The sequence below is a fragment of the Myotis davidii genome, unplaced genomic scaffold, assembly GCF_000327345.1.
Source record: "Myotis davidii unplaced genomic scaffold, ASM32734v1 scaffold168, whole genome shotgun sequence".
NCBI classification, from domain to species: domain Eukaryota; kingdom Metazoa; phylum Chordata; class Mammalia; order Chiroptera; family Vespertilionidae; genus Myotis; species Myotis davidii.
In genome coordinates this window covers 581,318-600,689 of record NW_006383016.1, presented here as the reverse complement: position 1 = coordinate 600,689, position 19,372 = coordinate 581,318, and the positions used below count along the sequence as shown (strand labels likewise).

At 44.3% G+C, this 19,372-nt stretch overlaps 1 protein-coding gene across 1 annotated transcript in view; it reads left to right on the top strand.

Moving 5' to 3' along the window:
* Positions 1 to 19,372, top strand: part of CHN2 (chimerin 2) — a 114,717-nt gene that overhangs the window by 28,771 nt on the left and 66,574 nt on the right. Inside the window, exon 3 of the mRNA XM_006778972.2 lies at positions 608 to 663. Coding sequence (XP_006779035.2) covers positions 608 to 663 — 56 coding nt within the window. The remainder of the gene's footprint in view (positions 1 to 607; positions 664 to 19,372) is intronic.

Genomic DNA, 19,372 nt, shown 5'->3' with positions numbered 1-19,372 from the left:
AAGAGCCCAAGGAAAAGGAGTGACAATGGGTGGGAAATAGTCCAACAGATGAGAACGCATGGGGATAGGCAGGGCAGAAACAAAACTCACGAGAGCAGTGAATCAGGTTCCATTCAGTCACAGGGGCAGTTGTGTCTTTGTCCGTTCCTGTAGCATTTCAGAGAGTGACACTCCTGCCTAAGGTCAGTCTTCCCCTGGTATGTCAGGAGCCATGGGCCTCTAAATCCAGGAAACCTATTATTACAGGATCTGACTACTGACATACTCACAAGTAGAATTTCATCTTTGCCACAGTCGCAAGAATTTCAGTGGTTATCTACTCTTCCAAGAAAGCCATAAAATGAACAATGCCGGTAACAATTAGGAGACTAAATTGGCCTGATAAGAATAAAAAAATCGATTTTGCCAGTTTACATTCCCAGTGACTAATTTCCATATAAATGATCTGACTTTATTCAGTGTAAAAAGCAGGCCTGTCTCCTCTGTGTGATTGGTTTGAAATATTTGCCATTTTGGAGACGTACTCAGGTGGCATTCTTTGAAGGCATGCTGGGATGGGTTGCCGTTTTCGAATTGTAATTAACTTTTCTGTTGTTGTTTCTGGCAGTGTATCAGTTACAGCAAGAGGCCCCTCGTCCCAAGAGGATCATTTGTCCTGGGGAGGTCAGTACTCGGCTCTTTCCAATACGTCTTGTTAAATATGATGAATTGTCAGCACGAGGTTGATATTGGACGGCTTTCAGGTTTCCTGGGAGTTGGTTTCTATTAACGTTTGTTACAGTGTCACCAAAAGCAACATCTTAATCTATATTTTGAAGACAGGTGTTATTTTAAAAATACTAACTAACTTGGAATCGAATGTCTTATGTTATTGACCGTTGCAGAGGCAGAGCGAGCATCCTTTATAACCACCCCCCACCAAACATGCATGTGGCTTGTTTTCCTTGTTCCTGCTATTCTAATTCCTTTATCATATGTTTTATTATGGAATGCTTCCAACAGAGACAAGACAGAGCATAATAAATCTCTCGGTACTCTCAACACCCACATTTAACAAACCTTTATACTTTGTTTTACTGACTTGACATTTTTTTCAAATCTCTACAAGAAAAGTGACTGTGTCTTTATTCTCAGAGACAGGTTTAAGCAATATGTCGACTCATAAAAATGCTGACCAGCCCCAGAACTCTCCCTACCTCTCATTTTTGCTGCTCAATCTCTTATCACCTGAGATGCCAGCAGGACTTGAAAGGCAAAACTCAGGCTTTGTTTTCTATTTTCATTCGGACCAGTTTCTTTAACAGCCAGACTAATATCCTTCAAACAAAGTTCCCGGGTCCTTGCGTATTTTTGTTATTGGGACTTTGGTTAAATATATAGAGTAGCTGATCTCTTTAAAAGGGGCTGGGGTGGGGGCTCCAAGGCCAACCTCTTGAGATTCATTCTTGAGCATCAGTGCTTTGTGGCAGCCTGACCCGGTCTGGGTTTGAACCCGTCTCTGACTTAGATATCCATACCCACAGCCAACTTTCACTAGTTAATAAATGTTTCTACATAAAGTTTTACTTCTGTTGATAAGGCATTAAAATTCATCAAGTAATCTGAATTTGCACCCAAGGGCTATAGCCTGAGTGGAGAAAGTAGCTGACCCCTAGGGAGTTCTTCAGGATGAAGGTACATCTTTATCAGGTAGTCTGACCTTGGCCTGGCACTCACCTTGCTAAATGTTGGCCTTTGGTTATTCAGTAATAACCAAATCAGAAAAGAGGAGGATAAATACAAAAATTTTGACGAGATGCTTTGGGGGAGAATTAAGAAACAAGGTGTTAAAAATTCCTTCAGTCCTACTTCACATCTAGTATTGCTCCATCAGAAAAAAATATAGCCACATGTCGGGGAATAGAGGAGCTGAAATGTCTCCATGAAAAGCATGTTTGTGCATTTAGTACAGAGCTAAGGACTCTTCCTGGGAGTTCAAATAACAAATCTCTAGGCAAGGCCAGGTAGATTCCAAATCCACAGGGTAGAGCAAATATTCATCTCTTCACTTACTCAACAACATATATGGGCAGCCCACTGTCCTGACGTTGATCTAGGTGCTGGGAACGCAGCAAAGAACTTTTCTGTTGGTACTCTGCGTGTCATATTAAAGGAGAACAAGATTGTGATGCATGTAATAAAGACATATTTAATTTTACCTGCACGTGTGTGTGTGTGTGTGTGTGTGTGTAAGAGAGAGAGAGGAGAGAGAGAGAGAGAGAGAGAGAGAGAGAGAGAGAGAGAGAGAGAGAGAGAGAGAGAGAGAGGAACTCCTTTGTTTCTCAGAACCCTTGGAACCACATCAGTAGTCCTATGAGCAGGTGTAATGGAAATGGGTGGATTCAGAATAGCTTCACAGAAGCTCTACTGGGTTCAGTTGAAGCTTCAGACCTCCAGCGGGCTGAGGGTCACCTCATGTCTTTCATGATGCACTTGCGTCGGAAGGAGATGCCGCGGGCGCCTTAGCAAAGCAGAGCCGTGTGCCACAGCCGCCACCGCTCGCTGTGACTGAAGGCCATGGTGTGTGCAGCTTGTTTATTCTCCTGCTTGTCTTTGAAACCAAGCTTTCCCCCTGTGGACCGGTATCAGTGTCATTCCTTAACGGGTCAGCCTGGCTGAGGCCGGGTTTCTAGGCAGCTTGCCCCTAGAAATTCCACATCCCCTTCCTGCCCGGGGAAACGACCCTGAGATGGGCTTTCACTGGCTGCATTTCCTGGGTGGCAGCATGGGGCCCAGCCAGCCAGGCGGGGGGCCAGCTAGAGAGGGGGGAGTGTTCTCGCTGCTTACGAGAGTGCCCAGTGCCTGCAGGAGTGGCTTCGGTTCCCTTTGTCCTCCTGTGCGACGTGAACGGCACACAATTCCTGCCCCGATCGCTCGGCTTCCCAGGACATGGCCTCCTTTGGCGAAGGCACGACCTCCTCTTGGATGTTGGGGAAACCATTGATCCTGCTGCGGACGTGTTTGAGCGAACGCCTCTGCCTGGTAACGCAGATGACTGACACCCTCCCAGGCCATGATCCCCTCTGTGGTCAGGATCCTCCCAATGGACTTGAGAAATGCCCACACCAGGGCCCCACATGAGTCCGCAGTCACAGAGGTACACACTGTCGCTCCAGGTACAGACACCAGCCACTGGACTTGGATGCTTGGTGCTGGCAGCAGCTACCAACCACCTAACGGACTTTTCTGGGGACTCAGTGAGCCGAGGGTACAGACTGATTCCAGAGACAAAATCCAGCGAGCTCTTTACACCCAGGCAGGGGAGCCGGCTGCAGCCAGAAGGCCTTGTTCTGAGTCCTTCCTGCAGCCCCTCTAGGCCCCTGGCCTGGAGCCAAGCACTTTCTGTTTCAGAGGGATTACGGGATTAAGGTACCCCTCCCCCTCCCCAAGGGTAGACACTGACTTTGTGAGGCACCATAATTGTAATATATGTGTCGTGTCGAGAACATGTCAGGCCCCTAACAGGTACCCAGTGTTCATGATTCATGCAGATTCGGAAACTTGGGAAGAACAGGTGCGGAGACTGTCCTTCGGACAGAGTCAGAGCAACGACAGTATTTTCTGAGCGTGAGGGCAAAAACGGCGGTGATCAAGGACAAAGCAAGACGCCTGAGTCGGGCGTTAAACCACCAGGAGGAAAGATGCGGAGGGTGGGGACAGAAGGTACCAGCAGCCGACAGCGGCCTGGCGCCAGGGCAGCCGGCGAGGGTCAGCGCCTGAAACAGCAGCCCATTGCCTTGTGGAGACTCGTCGCTGTCAATTACTAGTCACTGAGCAGCCCGGCACCTGGCGCTCCACTGGCGTTTCCTGAGGGCTCCTTGCCAAGAGCCAGACTCCTCCAGCGTGCACAACGCTCGCTTGCCCTTTTCGTCATGACCCATCAGTCATCTCCTAAGCTTTTATTAATTACCACATGTGTGTCTGGGTGGTCTGCCAGGACCCGGGCAGCATATTTTCTCCCCAGTCTGCATCTCTACCCAAGACCTCTCCCCCGGCTCTGAGCACCTCACTCCAGCTGTCCACTCGACCTCATCATGGAGATGCCCCACAGGCCCTCTCTAGCCTAATGGTCAAAACAGAATAGGACCCCACTCCATTCCATGGCTCCGACCTTCAGAAACCTGGGCGCCTCTTCCTCCCCCGCCCCCTTTTCTCTTAGCAGTCATCAAATTCACCTCCAAACAGATCTTGCATCTGCCCGTTCTTCTCCGTCTCCGTGACTGTCACGTGGGCTGGGCCATTCTCCTTTCTTGCCTGGATTATCCCAGGTCGGCAGTCTCTTGCCTGATCTCTCTGCTTCCACTCCTGCCACCCACATTCACACACCACACGCCACTCACCAAACAGGAGCCCAAATCATCATTGCTAACTATAAAGCCAGTCGTGTATTTAAAAAGCAGTTGTCATTGCTCTTTAAACAAAAGCAAGACGTCTTCCATGCCATGAGCCACGGCCGGCTCCTGCCTTTACCTGTTACTGCCCCGTCGATGCCATTCTTCCCAGTGTGCTGCCTTCCAGCCCCCGAGCCGTGGCTCTTACCAAACAAACCGCAGCGCTGCGACGCAGGGCCTTTGCTTTGGCTCGCGGCCTGGAGTTCCTGTCGTCCCGTTTTCTGCGTGTCCAGTTTCAGATAATATTTCACCTAAGCACAGAGGCCCTCCTGAACCCCATAAGCATTAGCACCTACAGGTGCCAGCTGTCATCTCTCCCTGTGTATTTTGTTTATAGTACTCAATACACTCTCTAATACAGATTGGGGCAAAAGTAGGTTTACATATTTTACAATAATTAATAAATAATTTGTATACACAAATGTATATACAATAGGTACCATATAATATAATATATATAATAACAATATATAATATAATACAATATACAGGGTGACCCCAAAAAAGTATACACACTTTAACAGCTGATAACTCAACTTTGAAAATGAAATGCATTTTCATAAACACTCCCCTTATAATTATTCAAAGTGAGTGTATACATTTTTGGAGGCATCCTATATATACAAAGGTATATACAAATACAATGCAATAATTAATAAATAATAAAACAAGACTAAACCCCTGTGTTTCATGTACTCACAATCCTACTTTTGCCCCACTCTGTATACTTTCTTGTCATCTTTCATTGTTTACTTGTTGCTGTCCATCTCTCTTTGGGAGAACACAAGCCCCAGAGACTTCATCAGCCCTAATCATGGGCACTTCCTTCACTGGCATTGAACACAGTGCCCAGCGGCAGTGAGCAATCAGTATGGTAAACTATATGGTAAAATTATGAAAAAAGGATAGAGCCCACGAATGTAAGAAATTTAGATTTCTCAAACCATTACAATAGCAGATCGAATTTTACTCAGTGCTGTTAGTATGCCAGTGAATTGGACTTTTGGCAGGTAAGCTTCTTACTTCAACACAGATTAATATTTTTTCCTGGAATATTCTAGATTTCTGTTTGGCCTTTTGTGAAGGCCAGAGGTCACGATTCACTTGCATGGCTAATGCAAAGCCAAGTTCCACTGCAGTTACCTAGAGTGTATACCGTAAGCAGAAATTCTTTTGAGACTGTAAGTGATTTTGTATCATTTGCCTTATTTAAAATTGCTATAGTGACCATCATACAAAGCAATTTCAGAAAAGAGACATAAATTGGCACGATTATTTTAAATTGTTCTCCATTTTATGCAGATTCCCTTCTCCCTCCTTGCCAGAGAATAAGCTACCTTGGATTTTTTTTTTTTTTTTTTAAGGCAGAAGTGAACAGTAGACCTGAGATTGCTAGCATTCATGAGCAGGGTCACCATTTTTTCTTGATTGTCAGAGGTTAAGCCAAGGTTGGAAGATAGTGGCCTATCTTAAGCTGAAGTAGTATATTTTACCTCCTAGTGACTTTTACTCACTTTTTATTTTTTAAATGTTTTTATTGATTTTAGAAGGGAAGGGAGAGGGAGAGAAAGATAGAAACATCAATGATGAGAGAGAGATTGGCTGCCTCCTGCACGCCCCCTACTGGGGATTGAGCCCACAACCCAGGCGTGTGCCATGACCTGGAATCAAACCAGGACCTCTTGGTTCATGGGTCAACATTTAACCACTGAGCCAAACCAGCCGGACTGTATTCACTTTTTAAAATACCACTTTAAATGACTCCCCTCCTGTGCATTTTCTCTAGTTTTTGCGCTTCCTAAATATCATCTGATTTCTCTCTCTCCTACCTTTACTTGTAAAAATGTTCTTTTAAGCCTACAAGAGCATTTCATTTTAGCATGCTTTGAAAATGTTGATTTGCCGTATCTAGTCTCCACGGCCTTGTAGTCTTGTAGCTTCAGACATGTCTGGAAGGTTTTAACAAGCTGCATTGATGGACCATATCATCCTCAATTAACTTGGTGTATTTTGAGTCACATATTTAAAATAAACTGTTGACTTGGGGTGGCGAACACACAATATAAGATACAGATGATGTATTAGAGAATTGTACACCTGAAGCCTATATTTTAGTAGCCAACGTCCCTCCAATAAAGTCAATAAAAAATAAAATGAAGTAAAGTCGAGGGGATTTGCACTATTTCACAATCCTCCCCTTTTCTCTTTTTAATTATTAAAAATAACTGTTTTTAAGGAAATATGCATGTGGGGGAACATGAAAACTCTACTGATTCTAGATCTCGAGACACAGTATGTCTCTGAAGTAATGAGATTGACTTTGCAAGTCCCGAACAAAAATCAATCCCATTGCCTTTTAATTGGCTTTCATGTGTAGTAAGCAGAAGGCTACTTCTTCCCTGGGAAGAACTATATCTCTTCTTTTCCCCCCTTAATATTGACACAACCTGGGATAAAAGGCTTGCCCATCATTCTTTCTCCCAGGCTGTCCTCTCACTCCCAAATGCAGTCAGGCTGTTGGCTTTGTCCCCAGCGAGACTTGCTTTGGCTGTAGACCTATTCCGCAAGGGGCAGGCGAGTAAAGCCAGTGTGAGGAAAAATGTTTAGACACATGAGTTTTCTTTTCCAAAGTTTTGTGCTTTTACATTTGCCTTCTTGCTGACAAGTGCTGTGACCTATCAAAACGCATAACCCTCCAAAAAAGAATTCGCTCTCTTTGGAGTACTCTGAACGACTTCTAAAGTAGTATAGACTGCATCCAAGGCAATGTCCTCAGCAGTGAGCAAGGGCACTTGAGGACAAGCTGCTTTAGTATATATATATATATTATTGATTTTTGAGAGGAAGGGAGAGAGGGGTAGAAACATCAATGATGAGAGAGAATCATTGATCTGCTCCCACCTTCTCGCCCCATATGGGGATCAAGCCCCCAACCCTGGGCATGTGTCCATGGGGTATGCATTTCTTTAGAGAATTGCTAGAGAGGAACTAATGCATTATGTGGTTAGTTGCTTTAGAAAAACAAGAAGAACAGCCAATAGAATCGTGTATTACAATACTCGCTCTGTTATCCTTACCTGGCCTCTGACAGCCATCACCCAAGCCGCCATCACTCACCGATGGGGGAGGAGATGTGAGTGGGTCTAGACTGTGGTCAAGTGGTTATGAGGAGCTCAACCTCACACATCCAAACAGGAAGCAAATACCACACTTTCACCACGACTGCAATTTGATACCTCCAGTATGTCTGCCTGTGACTCAGAGGTCAGGTCCAGTAAAATTTCGGGTGTGGTCAGGACCATCAGGGAAAAGAAACAGGTGCATAGCCCGCACACACTGGTGAGGTTTTAAAGACATGCTTCACCTTTTACTCACCTGGTTAAACAGTAACTGAGTAATAATGCTGATAAAAGCCAGTTCCACTTCATCCCAGGTAAGCCATGTCTCCTGGGGTAACATGGTCTGGCTGACCGAGCAGTGAGACACTTGAAAACAGAGTTGTATTTAACCTTGACTTGACTTTCTATCAGAAAAAATGTGAATGATGCAATCTCAGACCAAGCCAGTTACAATATGATTACCTTGAGTGTTGTTGCCTAATTATCGCCTTGTCATCAGCCTTTTAATTGTAATGAACGCTAACACGTAGGGAGTGCTTCTGTGCCTTGAGTACTGGGTGAAGAGCTTTACTTAGGTTGTTCTTCACAACAGTCCTGTGGGGGTTGTCATCCCTCTCATTTTACAAGAGAAAATGGGACAAATAGCACCAGACCGGTAGAGCCGGAGTCAAACCCAGAGCGAATCCAGGACTGGGCTTCTAACTGGGTGATTCTGGAGTCTGGGACCAGCAGCAAGGACATCGCCTGGGAACTCGTCAGAAATGCAGATTCTCTGGCCCATCACAGACCTGCTGAATCACACATTCGGAGTGGGGGCCCAGTAGTTTGGGAGTTAAGAAGTCCTGTGAGTGTGCCTGACACTTGTCCAAGTGTGAGGACCACGGTTGTAACCACTGTTCTCACTCCTGCTTCTGTTTCCTACTCCCTTCCCTATGCCCTAGGACAGAAGAACCCAGACACCATCTCCTGGTGGTGCTTACTGTTCACCCAGTGCTGTACTAGACTTTTCATGGACTTCACCCCACTTCACCTCATACATGTCTCTAGCTGTACTTCCTCCCAGATGTTATTTTCCATCCTTTACAAATAGTTTGCCTTTGCTTTCCTTCTTTGCTATGTCTGGCTTTCCCACACCCTCGTATGTTGCAGGAGCCAACTCTGCATCCTTGTACAAGTATGGTCAGCGCCTAATTTATCCTGGTTTCCTACGCCCACCTTCCAATTTGTTGCACTTCGTAGAGTTATGTTTGCATTACTAATTAACAAAAATATTCAAATTCAGTTCTAAGATGATTCATACTCATGTTCGTTCATATTCAGTGTATGCACTAATGAACTCCAGCTTTTTAAAGAGGTTCTCCTTATCTTGTGGCTGTTCAAAAATTCTTGCTAGATTTACTGTTGCTTTTAATGGTTCTTGGCATTAATAAAAACACCAGGTCCATTGTCATTGTGACAGGAATACTTTATATTTCTGCTTTCCAAGTGACAGTCCCTTCATTCAGTGGATCATCTGTGTGGTTCATGAGCATTCCTTAGTTCGGTATCATAGGTGACCAATTTGCCAATAAAAGCCAAGCCAGCCCAGGTGCTCTCCTGGTCCCGCATCCTTACCTCAGTCTACCACTCCCCTCATTGTCTCCAGCTCTACACTGACTGAGCCATTGGTAATCCATCACCTTTGGTTGTATCCTTTCACGAGTCATAGTCTCTCTTGACATTAGCTCTAATACACCGTGTCTCCGTCTCATTGGACAAAAGAGCAAGCTTTGCTTTAGCAATGGTATCTCTTCTTCCTTCTTATTTGCATGGCCAGTGTCCTTCTACATTATGGAAGGAAATTAAATGGCCTTGGCACAGCCCGGCAAAGGCATAGTGGTTGCCATCAGCATCTCGTGTCCTTCTAGGTAATCACATATTGATTATTTGATGAACGGTTCTAGTATCTCCCTGGTATATCTACCAAGTCTGTAATGACACTGTCCTGGTTGTCCCTTTGCTCTGTTGTGGTCCTCAGGGTTCCGTGACTTCTCAGAGACCAGGCTTAATGATGCTTCAGCAACCCCTTACTGTTCAAGGACACGGGCCCGATGCTATAGTATTTCAGTATACTCAGCTGTGCAGCAATAGAAGTCAACACTTCCTGACTTCATGCATTTTGATGTTTTAAGTTGGCATTGTTATGCCATAGATTAAAAATTAATGATGGTCTTCTCCCGGTGCAGCAAGAGATGGAAGGGCAGGCACACAGAGAACTGATGTAATCCACCATTCAATTAAAAGGCCTTTGAGGCATTGGCGAGCTCTCAGCCCTGAGCTGACTATAAGGCGTCCTGAAACCGATTTTTGAGAATGGTCTCTAACTTTTGTTAGTCCAGTACAGGCGCTGACAAACAAGAGCCTGCCAACTATTTTTGTGAAGAAAGTTTTATTCAAACAGCAATGCTCATTCCATTACATGTTGTCTGTGGCTGCTTTTGTGCTCCCAGAGCAAGTTGAGTATTTGAGTCAGACGTCCTCAAAGTCTAAAGTCCCGGATGGGTCAAAAGTAGGTGTACAGTTCTGATACGTGAAGCACAGTTTATTCTTGTATCCTTGTTTATTAATTATTGTATGATTTTCCATACGAACAATTGTAAACCTACTTTTGCCCACCCTGTGTTTACTCTGCCAGGAGAAGTTTGCTGACCCCTAGTCTTGCACTAGAAGTAACTTTGAAGAGTGAGTTAATACATGCAAAGCTCTCAGAATACTGCTTGACATTTATAGGTTGGAAGTATTGGTCTTTAATTTTTACCTTTTCCAAAACACTATAAAAACCTTAGGAAAAAAGGGAATTTTAGTCCTTTCATTTAGGACGCATATGATCCCATTTTAAGAAATGCTTTGACCTTCATGTTTAACACATAAATTGACGAAAGAGGCCATGGCAGTTACAATAAGCAAGTGTTCTTTCAACTGCTTTGTGATGGTCGCTTTCTTCCTGACAAGAAACAGTGGCCTGTTGGGAAAGGTGGCATAGCCCTCCACCAGCCGGACGTTAAAGAGGTGGGTGGGACCTGTTTATCTGGAAACACCATCTGAACATGTGACCTAAGCTCACTTTCTTTAATGTCAAGAACAAGGCTAGTGTTACTCTCCTTTTAAAAGCCCATATGTTATCGAATTTGGGGGAAAGAGGGCTGTGTCTGAAATTTACTATGAAATACATCCAAACAGTGTTGGATTAATGGGTGGCTAGAGGGGTGAATGAATAGTTATTTCATAAAGCAAGTATAGTAAATGTTACAGAATCTAGGTGGTGTGGATATGGATGTTTGCTGTAAAAGTCTTTCATTCCTTCTGCTGGATGAAAATTATCACAACAAAATGTCAAGAAAAAAAGGCAAAGATTGTTTGTGTAAGAAGAGCAATTGCAGGTCCTGGCTGGTGTGGTTCAGTTGGTTGGGTGTTATTCCATGCACCAAAAGGTTGCTGGTTCAATTCCCTGTCAGGGCACATGCCTGGGTTGTGGACTCAATCCCCAGTAGGGTGCATACAGAAGGTAGTTGGTCTATGTTTCTCTCTCACACTCTCCCTTCCTCTCTTTCTAAAAATCAATTTTTAAAAAGAAGAAGAAAAAGAAGAGAAGTGGCAGGACGTGCTCTGACCCAGGGAACAAAACCATCTCTTGGGTGCACAATCTCAAATGGCCAAAAGGTGCCTCAGTGTCAGTGCTGCTGGAAGCACAGCAAGGCTAGCTCAAGAATCTTTAACAAGGAATAATTTGTCAGGAAGAGAATTTGAGAGTAAAAACAAACATTAGTAAGGTGCTTTCAGTCTTATTTACTGCCATGTTGGGAATTATTCTGGGGTAGTGCCTATTATAGAACTGCCAAATTAGACAATGATTTTAAAGAATAGAGAACAGGATTCTGGATCTTATGGCATCATAAACTGGGTTTCAACCCTCACTCTGTGGCTCACCTTGTGCAGGACTAGGAGCAAGTGAATTTACCACTAGGAATTGTAGCTTTCTCATCTGTAGGAAGGGGGCAAAGGTATTTATTCCACCTTCCTGGTGGAAGAATAAATGGTACAGCATTCTGAAAGCCAGGACAATCTCTCCAGACCTTGAGTTCTCGTTGGAAGCTATATTACCCCCAAGGCAAGGGAGTTGGTTCCTAAGGGGCAGGCAACAAAATAGTACTCACTTAGTGTATAAAGCACAGATACACGTGTGGAACATAAACAGATATTCAGCCTCCCTATAGTATTAATTTTTCATTGGGAAGAGAGGATAGGGGAGAAAAAAATTGTGTAAAAAGGGTCCATAGGAGGCTATAATGCAAAACCTATTGAGAATATTTCTCCAGACAATATTTAATTTCTACCATCTCCCACATTCTGTTCCTCTTTCTTTTCCTTTTGGTAGATTAATTTTATTCATCAGTTTGAACACAGACATTTGAATACTTACAATGAACACTTACATTTGGATACGCGTACATTTCTGAAGGAGGACGGAGAAAAGAACAGGGGAGAAGGATGAGAATGATGGACGTTGTTTGCTTTTTCCAAATTATAGAGTATCACTTAACCCAAATACCATTGAGCTTTAAAGGGAGGAATTTACTAACAAGAATGAAGAATTAAATGAGTGTACTCGCACAATCTTTTTGTCCCCTAGAATCTTAACAGCAACATTAGTTTTCTCTTGATTTGATTCGATTCTATTGGGTACTTCAAGCTCTTTGAGCATAACAGGTATATGGAGAATTTAAAGAGACTTCCAAGAAGAATAATGAAGATGAATTAAGGACTGGGAATCAGGCCCTATTAGAAAAGGTTTAAGAGAACAAGGATTATATAGTGTGAAAGAGAACAGGCAACCAGGTGGCACAGAAATGGCTTTTAATAGAGGAAAACTTACCCTGTGGAGAGTATTCTCAGATTCTCATTTGCACTGAAGACCAAAGGAAGCACAAAAGTGTATTTTGAAACAACAGTGATATGAGTTAGATAGAAAGATAACATTTTATTCTTAAAAGATTTGATTAAATTTTTGGTTTTGATTCTTTTTTTTAATAAGGTGCCGGTCTGTAGGAAGTATCAGGAGGATGGCCAGGTTGTCCGACTCCATTTGATTCTCCTGCCTGGTGGGAAGCCAACCAGCCACTCTGGCCACTATGGCCTCTGTGGGATTTGGCTTGGATGGGAGGAAAGAGCCATTGTACCTGGAGCTGTGGCTTCAGGATGCCAGAGGATGGTTGTAAAATGCTAGGCAAGGAAGTGTCAGGGCAGAGCCAGAGCAGCACACGTAATTGTGTTGTCCAAACAAGGAGAGCCTGAGACGGGTGTTGGGAGCCAACACGTGGAGCCAAGGAGACAGTGCCAGGGAAGACATAGCCATGACGCTTGGGTCCACATGAGCTGCCAGGGGGTGGTCTGGGCCAGCTGGAGAGGCTTTTGGGTGTTTCTGGAAGCCTGCTGTGAGAGTGGATCAAAAGCCACAAAGAGGTCCTAGGAAGGTGTGCCGAGCTCCTAGGAAGGTGTCCATCTTCTCCGTGTGGAACTGCAGCCCAAAGTTATTCCCAGTCTTGGTTGTGTGTCAGTATCCTCTATGGAGCATGCTAAACCTTACAGCCACCCTGGCTCTGGCCCTGGAGATAAGGGTTTAATGGGAATATCACTTAGGATTCTATTGTGAACAACAGAAACCAAATCTGGCTAACTTTAGCAAAAATAAAAACCACAAACCAACAACAGTAACAAAAATGACAGGATTGGTTGGAAGGTTATGAAAAAAATTCTCTGAGAGGAAAGCTGAACGATCAGGGCCTTTGGAATGGGCATGTGAGTCAGGACATCTCTGGGGATCCAGGAAGCAGAATGGGTGCACCTCTGGGCCGTAGAGTGTGATGGCTAGGGGCCCCAGCTTTAGAATGACAGAGTCTGCCTTTATAGTCGCTGCTCTATGCCTCAGTTGATCCTTTGGGAGTGGGTATGATCGAGTTGTACCTACTGAGTAGTCACAAGGACTGAATGGGTTACTATATGTGAAGAAAGTGCTTAGAACAATGCTTGGCCCATAGTAAATTTTTAATAACTATTGGCAGTTATTACAGTTGTCACTATTAGGCTCTGCCATGCATGTGAATCAACTCCATTTCTCTTAATAGTTTCTCCTGCAGATTCAAGAGTTAGAGCATCCCAGTGGCTTATGTTCTTTCCCATGTTCACACCTTGCTAGAGACTAGGGGAGACCTCGATTAGCAGAGTCACTGACTACAAATCAAGGTTGCTCCCTGTGGTCTCCAGTCTTCACTCCTTGGAGATGGCAGGAAACGGGGAGGGGAGCTAGTTTTGTCCTATAGCTTAGTGCTATGGTCAGCAAACCGCGGCTTGTGAGCCACATGCGGCTCTTTGGCCTCTTGAATATAGCTCTTCCACAAAATGCCACGTGCGTGGGCGCGCACATACAGTGCTTTTGAAACTTTGTGGCCCATGCGCAGCAGTCGGTATTTTGTGGAAGAGCCACCCTCAGTGGGCCAAAGAGCCACATGTGGCTCGCGAGCCGCAGTTTGCTGAGCCGCAGTTTGCCAACCACTGGCTTAGAGGCATAAAGCATCAAGTATGAGGCACCAGGACTACCAATATTTTCACAGAGGCCCCCTCTGAAATTTCAGTAAGCCCAGAAAGGGGATGTGGGGCCATGAGCAGCACTATCTTTCAAACAATCTATTGCTTCCATGAAACTGAGCTCTGTACCAACCACACGGTTGCACGCTGGGCAACAGAGACAGAAAGAGAGGAGTCGATCCCTGCAGGAGCTCACGTCTAGATGTCCTAAAGGCCAACAGTGCAAATCGCAGTAAGATCATGGCCCTAACTCGGCTTTTTTAAAGTTCAGGAGGGTAGGAAATAATCCCTAAGCTGGTGTGAGGCGGCCAGAGAAGATTTCCCCAAAACGGCATTATTTTACTTCTTATGTTTAAGATCAGTGAGATTTTGCCAGGTTCGGGCATAGATGGGTCGGAGACCAAGTATTAGAATGACATGCAGGGAAATATTCTGACCAAAGAATGGCCTAAGTGACCAGGGTGTGTTTCAGGAACCACAAGGAGTCCTGTATTAGGGACATAAAGAACTGGGGAATGAGGATGTGGCGGGGCCAAGAGTGTGTGTGCTAAGGACATACTCCGGATGCCCAAGCAAGGCCATGTTAGAAGATCCTGCATGCCATTCTTTTATTCATTCTGTAAATATTTACTGAGCACCTACTGTGAGCCAGCTCTGTTCTAAATGCTAGAGATTCAACAGTAAACAAAGCACAAAAATCTCTGCCCTTGTGTAATTTCCATTTGAATGGGAGATTAAAAACACACATACAAGTGAAATATGTAGTATCAGGTGATGATAAATGTATTAGGGGAAAAAAAAAACAGAGAAGAGAGATGGGATATACTGAGGAGAGGGAATACCACTTTTGGGGAGGGTAGTCTGGAAGGTCTCACTAAGTTGAGTAGGTTTGACCACATGGCAGTGAGGAGCCGGTGAACAATTTAGAGCAGGGAGCAACATGATGAGGTCTGCATTTTTCGACCTCAGTGTGAAAGATAGATTGGAGAGTGGCCAAAGGTCAGACAGGGAGATCTGGAAGGTCACTAAAGTGCCTGACTTGTGTGCACTCACAGAACTTTGCAAAGCCCTGGGTAGCCCTGTAAGGAGGTTTATTGCAGAAAGACTGGCCAGTTGATTTTTTTTATTGTTGTTTTTATCATACAACCTAATCAAGACAGGAAGGGATTCACCTCACAGTGCCCATCAGAATTCCGGAAGCTTTAAAGGAATGCCATGAGAAAAAATAAGGCCTCAGGCTAGAGGAACAGAAATGGGAGATTTTAAAGCTTGCTCAGTTTCCATCCCATACTATGCTCTTTGACTGGGAGAGTGTACATTTCAGCACTTGCATTTTCCTTCTCTCCTTTTCAATAGAGAACTTTCATTTTTATTAGAACGGAATTAGCCCTATTTGTTTATTTTTTTCTGGATGAAATTGCCCCAATATCACCAATACAAATCCTGTCATCAAAACCCATTTCTCTACATTTGATCAGTAGCTCAGAAAATCCAGCCGTCTAGCTGCCCTGCCTAGGAGGTTGCTAAATTGAATTTTAAAATTATTTCTATTAAGCAAAAACTTAACATATACCAGCTGCTGAGAGATTATAAGAGCTTTGTTTTTTCAATAATTGGAAACCTTGTTTACAGAGGACTCACAATATTCTTTGGATGTCTTTGTGTTGAATATAAAAGAACTTGTGTTTATCTAGGCAATGATAATCTGACTATAAAGCAAACTCATTTAAGGATTATGTTTCCTGTCTCTCACTGTGCAGCTGTCACCCTACTGTTTCTTTCAAGCTTTGCAAAGTGCTGAGAATGTGTCCTTAACATTAGAAGGAGGCATTGGAAATTAACCAGGTAGCTTGGAATACACGCACTTCTAAATGACAGGGGAACAGTTGAGAGAGGCAGGTTGATCCCTGGTTCTCATTTGTTAACTCATGGACAGAATTCAGTCATCACAAAGAGATTTTAAGGCGTTCAGTCCTGGCAAAGAAAACTGCAGGACAATTTGGACAGTCCGGTATTTAAGCGAAGGGCAGCACTGTGCCCTAGCGATGAAGTCGCTGGCGCGGGTTGGTGTCTGCTCGGAAGAAGCACCCGGGAGTGAAAGGGTAGGTGCTGGGTTTGAAGCCAGTTGCTAGTCCTGTGACCTCACGCTCATTGTTTAGCGGCTCTCTGTCAAATAAGAGAGCTCATGTGCCCCCCAGTGTTGTTGGGAAGCTTAAATGAGATAAACATGGGAAACCTAAGGACATTCCTGGCACAGAGTAACCTGTTACCAACTGTGTTCCAAGTCTCACCGTTTTTATATGCATTATCTCACCCAATCTTCAAAACAGCCTTATTAAAGGAGCACATTTTTATAACTCCAGTTTTATTGAAAATGGAGGACAATGAGATGCAAAGAAATTTAATAACCTACTGAGGGTCACCCAGCAATTAAACTGACAGCAGGGCTCTGCATTCGTGGTCTTTGCCTCGCTCTGCGAACAGTCAACACAGGCAGCCTTTGCTCTCAGTACAGCCCCCGCCACAAATCTCGAATGTTTGCTCTAACAACTTACAAAAAGTTTTAGCCCATATCCTTCCAGTTGAAAACCTATGATGACAAGTTCTCCTGTGGCAGCTGCTCAAGTTTAGTGTGTACGCAGCCCCTTGGACGTGCTGACTCAGCATTTCCGACCAGCTCCCAGGTAGCGCCCCTGCTGCTGGAGGCTGGTCCCAGGCCACACTCTGAGTGGCAGGGCTGCCAGGAGATGGAAGCGGGTCTCTCTCATATCTCAGTGCTCTGATCAGCCTCATGTTTAAGTCTATTGAACATATTTTCCTACCTTTTTCCCTGAGGATGTAGCCCCTTAGTATTTGTTCAGGCCTGGTATCTGGGGGCACTACCAATGCAGGTCCAATTTAGAGAGTATTTTTCAAATCTTTGGCAATATTATTTCATGGTTGGTTTTTATTATAGTATACTAGAGGCTCAGTGCACGGATTCGTGCACAGGTGTGGCCCCTCAGCCTGGCCTGCGCCCTCTCACAATACAGGACCCCTCAGGTTGGACTGCCAACATCCCCCGAGGAATATAGTAGTGTGTAAAGTGGTAGGTGGCCAGGGAGGAACCCAAGACTGGGCCAGGTGCATGCTGCTCCCACTCATCCCAGCCCTGCAGTACCTGATACTGCTCAGTAGTGCTGCTGCAGTGGCAGGAGAGGCTTGAGCCACCGTAGCTGCGCTTGCTAGCTGTGAGCACGGTGTCTGGCACCCGTTGGTCAGCTGAGCAGCACTCCTGCTGTGGGAGCACACTGACCACCAGGGGGCAGCTCCTGCATTGAGCATCTGCCCCCCTAGTGGTCAGTGCACATAATAGCAACTGGTCGACCAGTTGCTTAGGGTTTTATGTATACAGATGCTCAGTGTAGAAGCATAAACAATCCCTATTCTATTCAGCAGTGGACTGCACACAACTCCTATGAATGACTCCATTAAGTGTTAGACAATTATGTTATTGGTGTTTAAATAGTTTATATTGGGCAGAAAATCTTATCAGATTGTTGTATAGTTTTTTAAAGGCATTTTAGTAATATTTTGGATATTGATATTTTTGAGTGTTTTTTCTGCATCTAAGGGCACCTTAAAAAAATGTGGATGCCTATGTTTTTTCTAGAGTTGATCAATTTAAGCTCTTGTGTGGTTAAAAGCTCAGTGAAGTGTGGAGATGGAGACTGTTTCAATTCCTGTGAGCAAAAACTTTAGGAAAAGGAGAGGGTTATTGTTTGGTTTTGATCCCAGCCAGTATTTCTCTCTTTAAGTTAACAAGGACAGCTGTACAACAAAAGGAAAAGAGATTGAGTCCGACCAGGAGAGCAGGGATCAGATGGATGCCCACACCTCTGTCTTTTCTTCTCTTCCCTTTTCTACCTTTCATCTCCCCCTATGAAGGGTTGCCAGACTTAGAAAAGAAGACATAAAAACAGGGTGCCTAAGTACATTTGAATTTCAAATAAAGAATATTTTTGTATACGTCTCCTGCAACATTGGGGACAAATTCCATGACCATATTCTAGGTGTAACCTCCCACACACAATTCAATGCTCTTGTTCTATCTGCTCATGGTTTTCATATTCAGATTTGTCCCTCATTTAGATCCAACTGTCCTCTAGGCAGGGTCTTATTTGGTCTCCTTCAAGGCACCATAACTATTGGCTTCCCTCCCTACACGGAAGGAGGTGACAGAGGCTGCATTAGATTTCTTAGTATGTCTTCCTGCTGCACATGCAGAGCACCCCGGAGCTCCTCGGACCCTTCCTCTCACGCTTGGGAGGTCGTCACTTCACGAACAATTGCAGGGCTTAGCACAGAGTCCTGAACACAGTAAGTTTTTATGATGGATTAATGAACTGAAAGCAATTTGTTGTCTGAAGAGTCAATTAAATTCAACATTGATTAGCTAGTTACTTGAATGCCAGTAGTTAGAGGTAGGTTCTCTCTAACATGCTGCCCATCAGGGAAGTTAGATGACTCTTCCCCTCTGGGAAGATGAGAGGATAGAGAAGAAAAATGGGTTGGACGCTACCCCCAGATTTGCAAATGTGTGTTATGACTCAACCAAAAAGATGGAAATAAAATTGTCCTTCTACATAGGGAATCATTTTAATCCTTCTCTCTAAGAATGCAGAGATATCTTGCCCATTATGCCTCGTCTACCTCCACTGGCTTTTCTGGAACTAAATTTCTTCTATGCCATGTAGGTGTTATATTCAGATACCTAAGGTATCATAAAGGAAGAAAGAACTTTGAAAGCCAATAGAATGATATGAATGACAAAATGTTCAGCTCATATTGAGAAGCTCTCCGGCACATAGCGTCATGGTATACATCAGATAACAAGGTGCCGTTTCGCACCCGGTGCTTCTGTTAATGACATGTTTTAGATCTTCCTCTGTAAGTGACACTGAGCAGGCTTCACACCGTGAAGACTGAGAGTTATGAATGCCCCCCTCTCAGTTCAGTGCTTTTCAAGTATAAAATACACAGGTGAGTGAGCACCTACTTAGAAGTGTCCAGATGATTAGTTTTATGCCAGTTAAGCTTATCCACTCAGGATTGTGAATGTGGCCCTCAGATTCTGGCTCCCCCTTCCTGACCATTTCTCTCTAGCATCCTTCTACCCCTTTGGGTCCCCTGCATCCTTTGAGGGGTGGAGGGGACAGCACC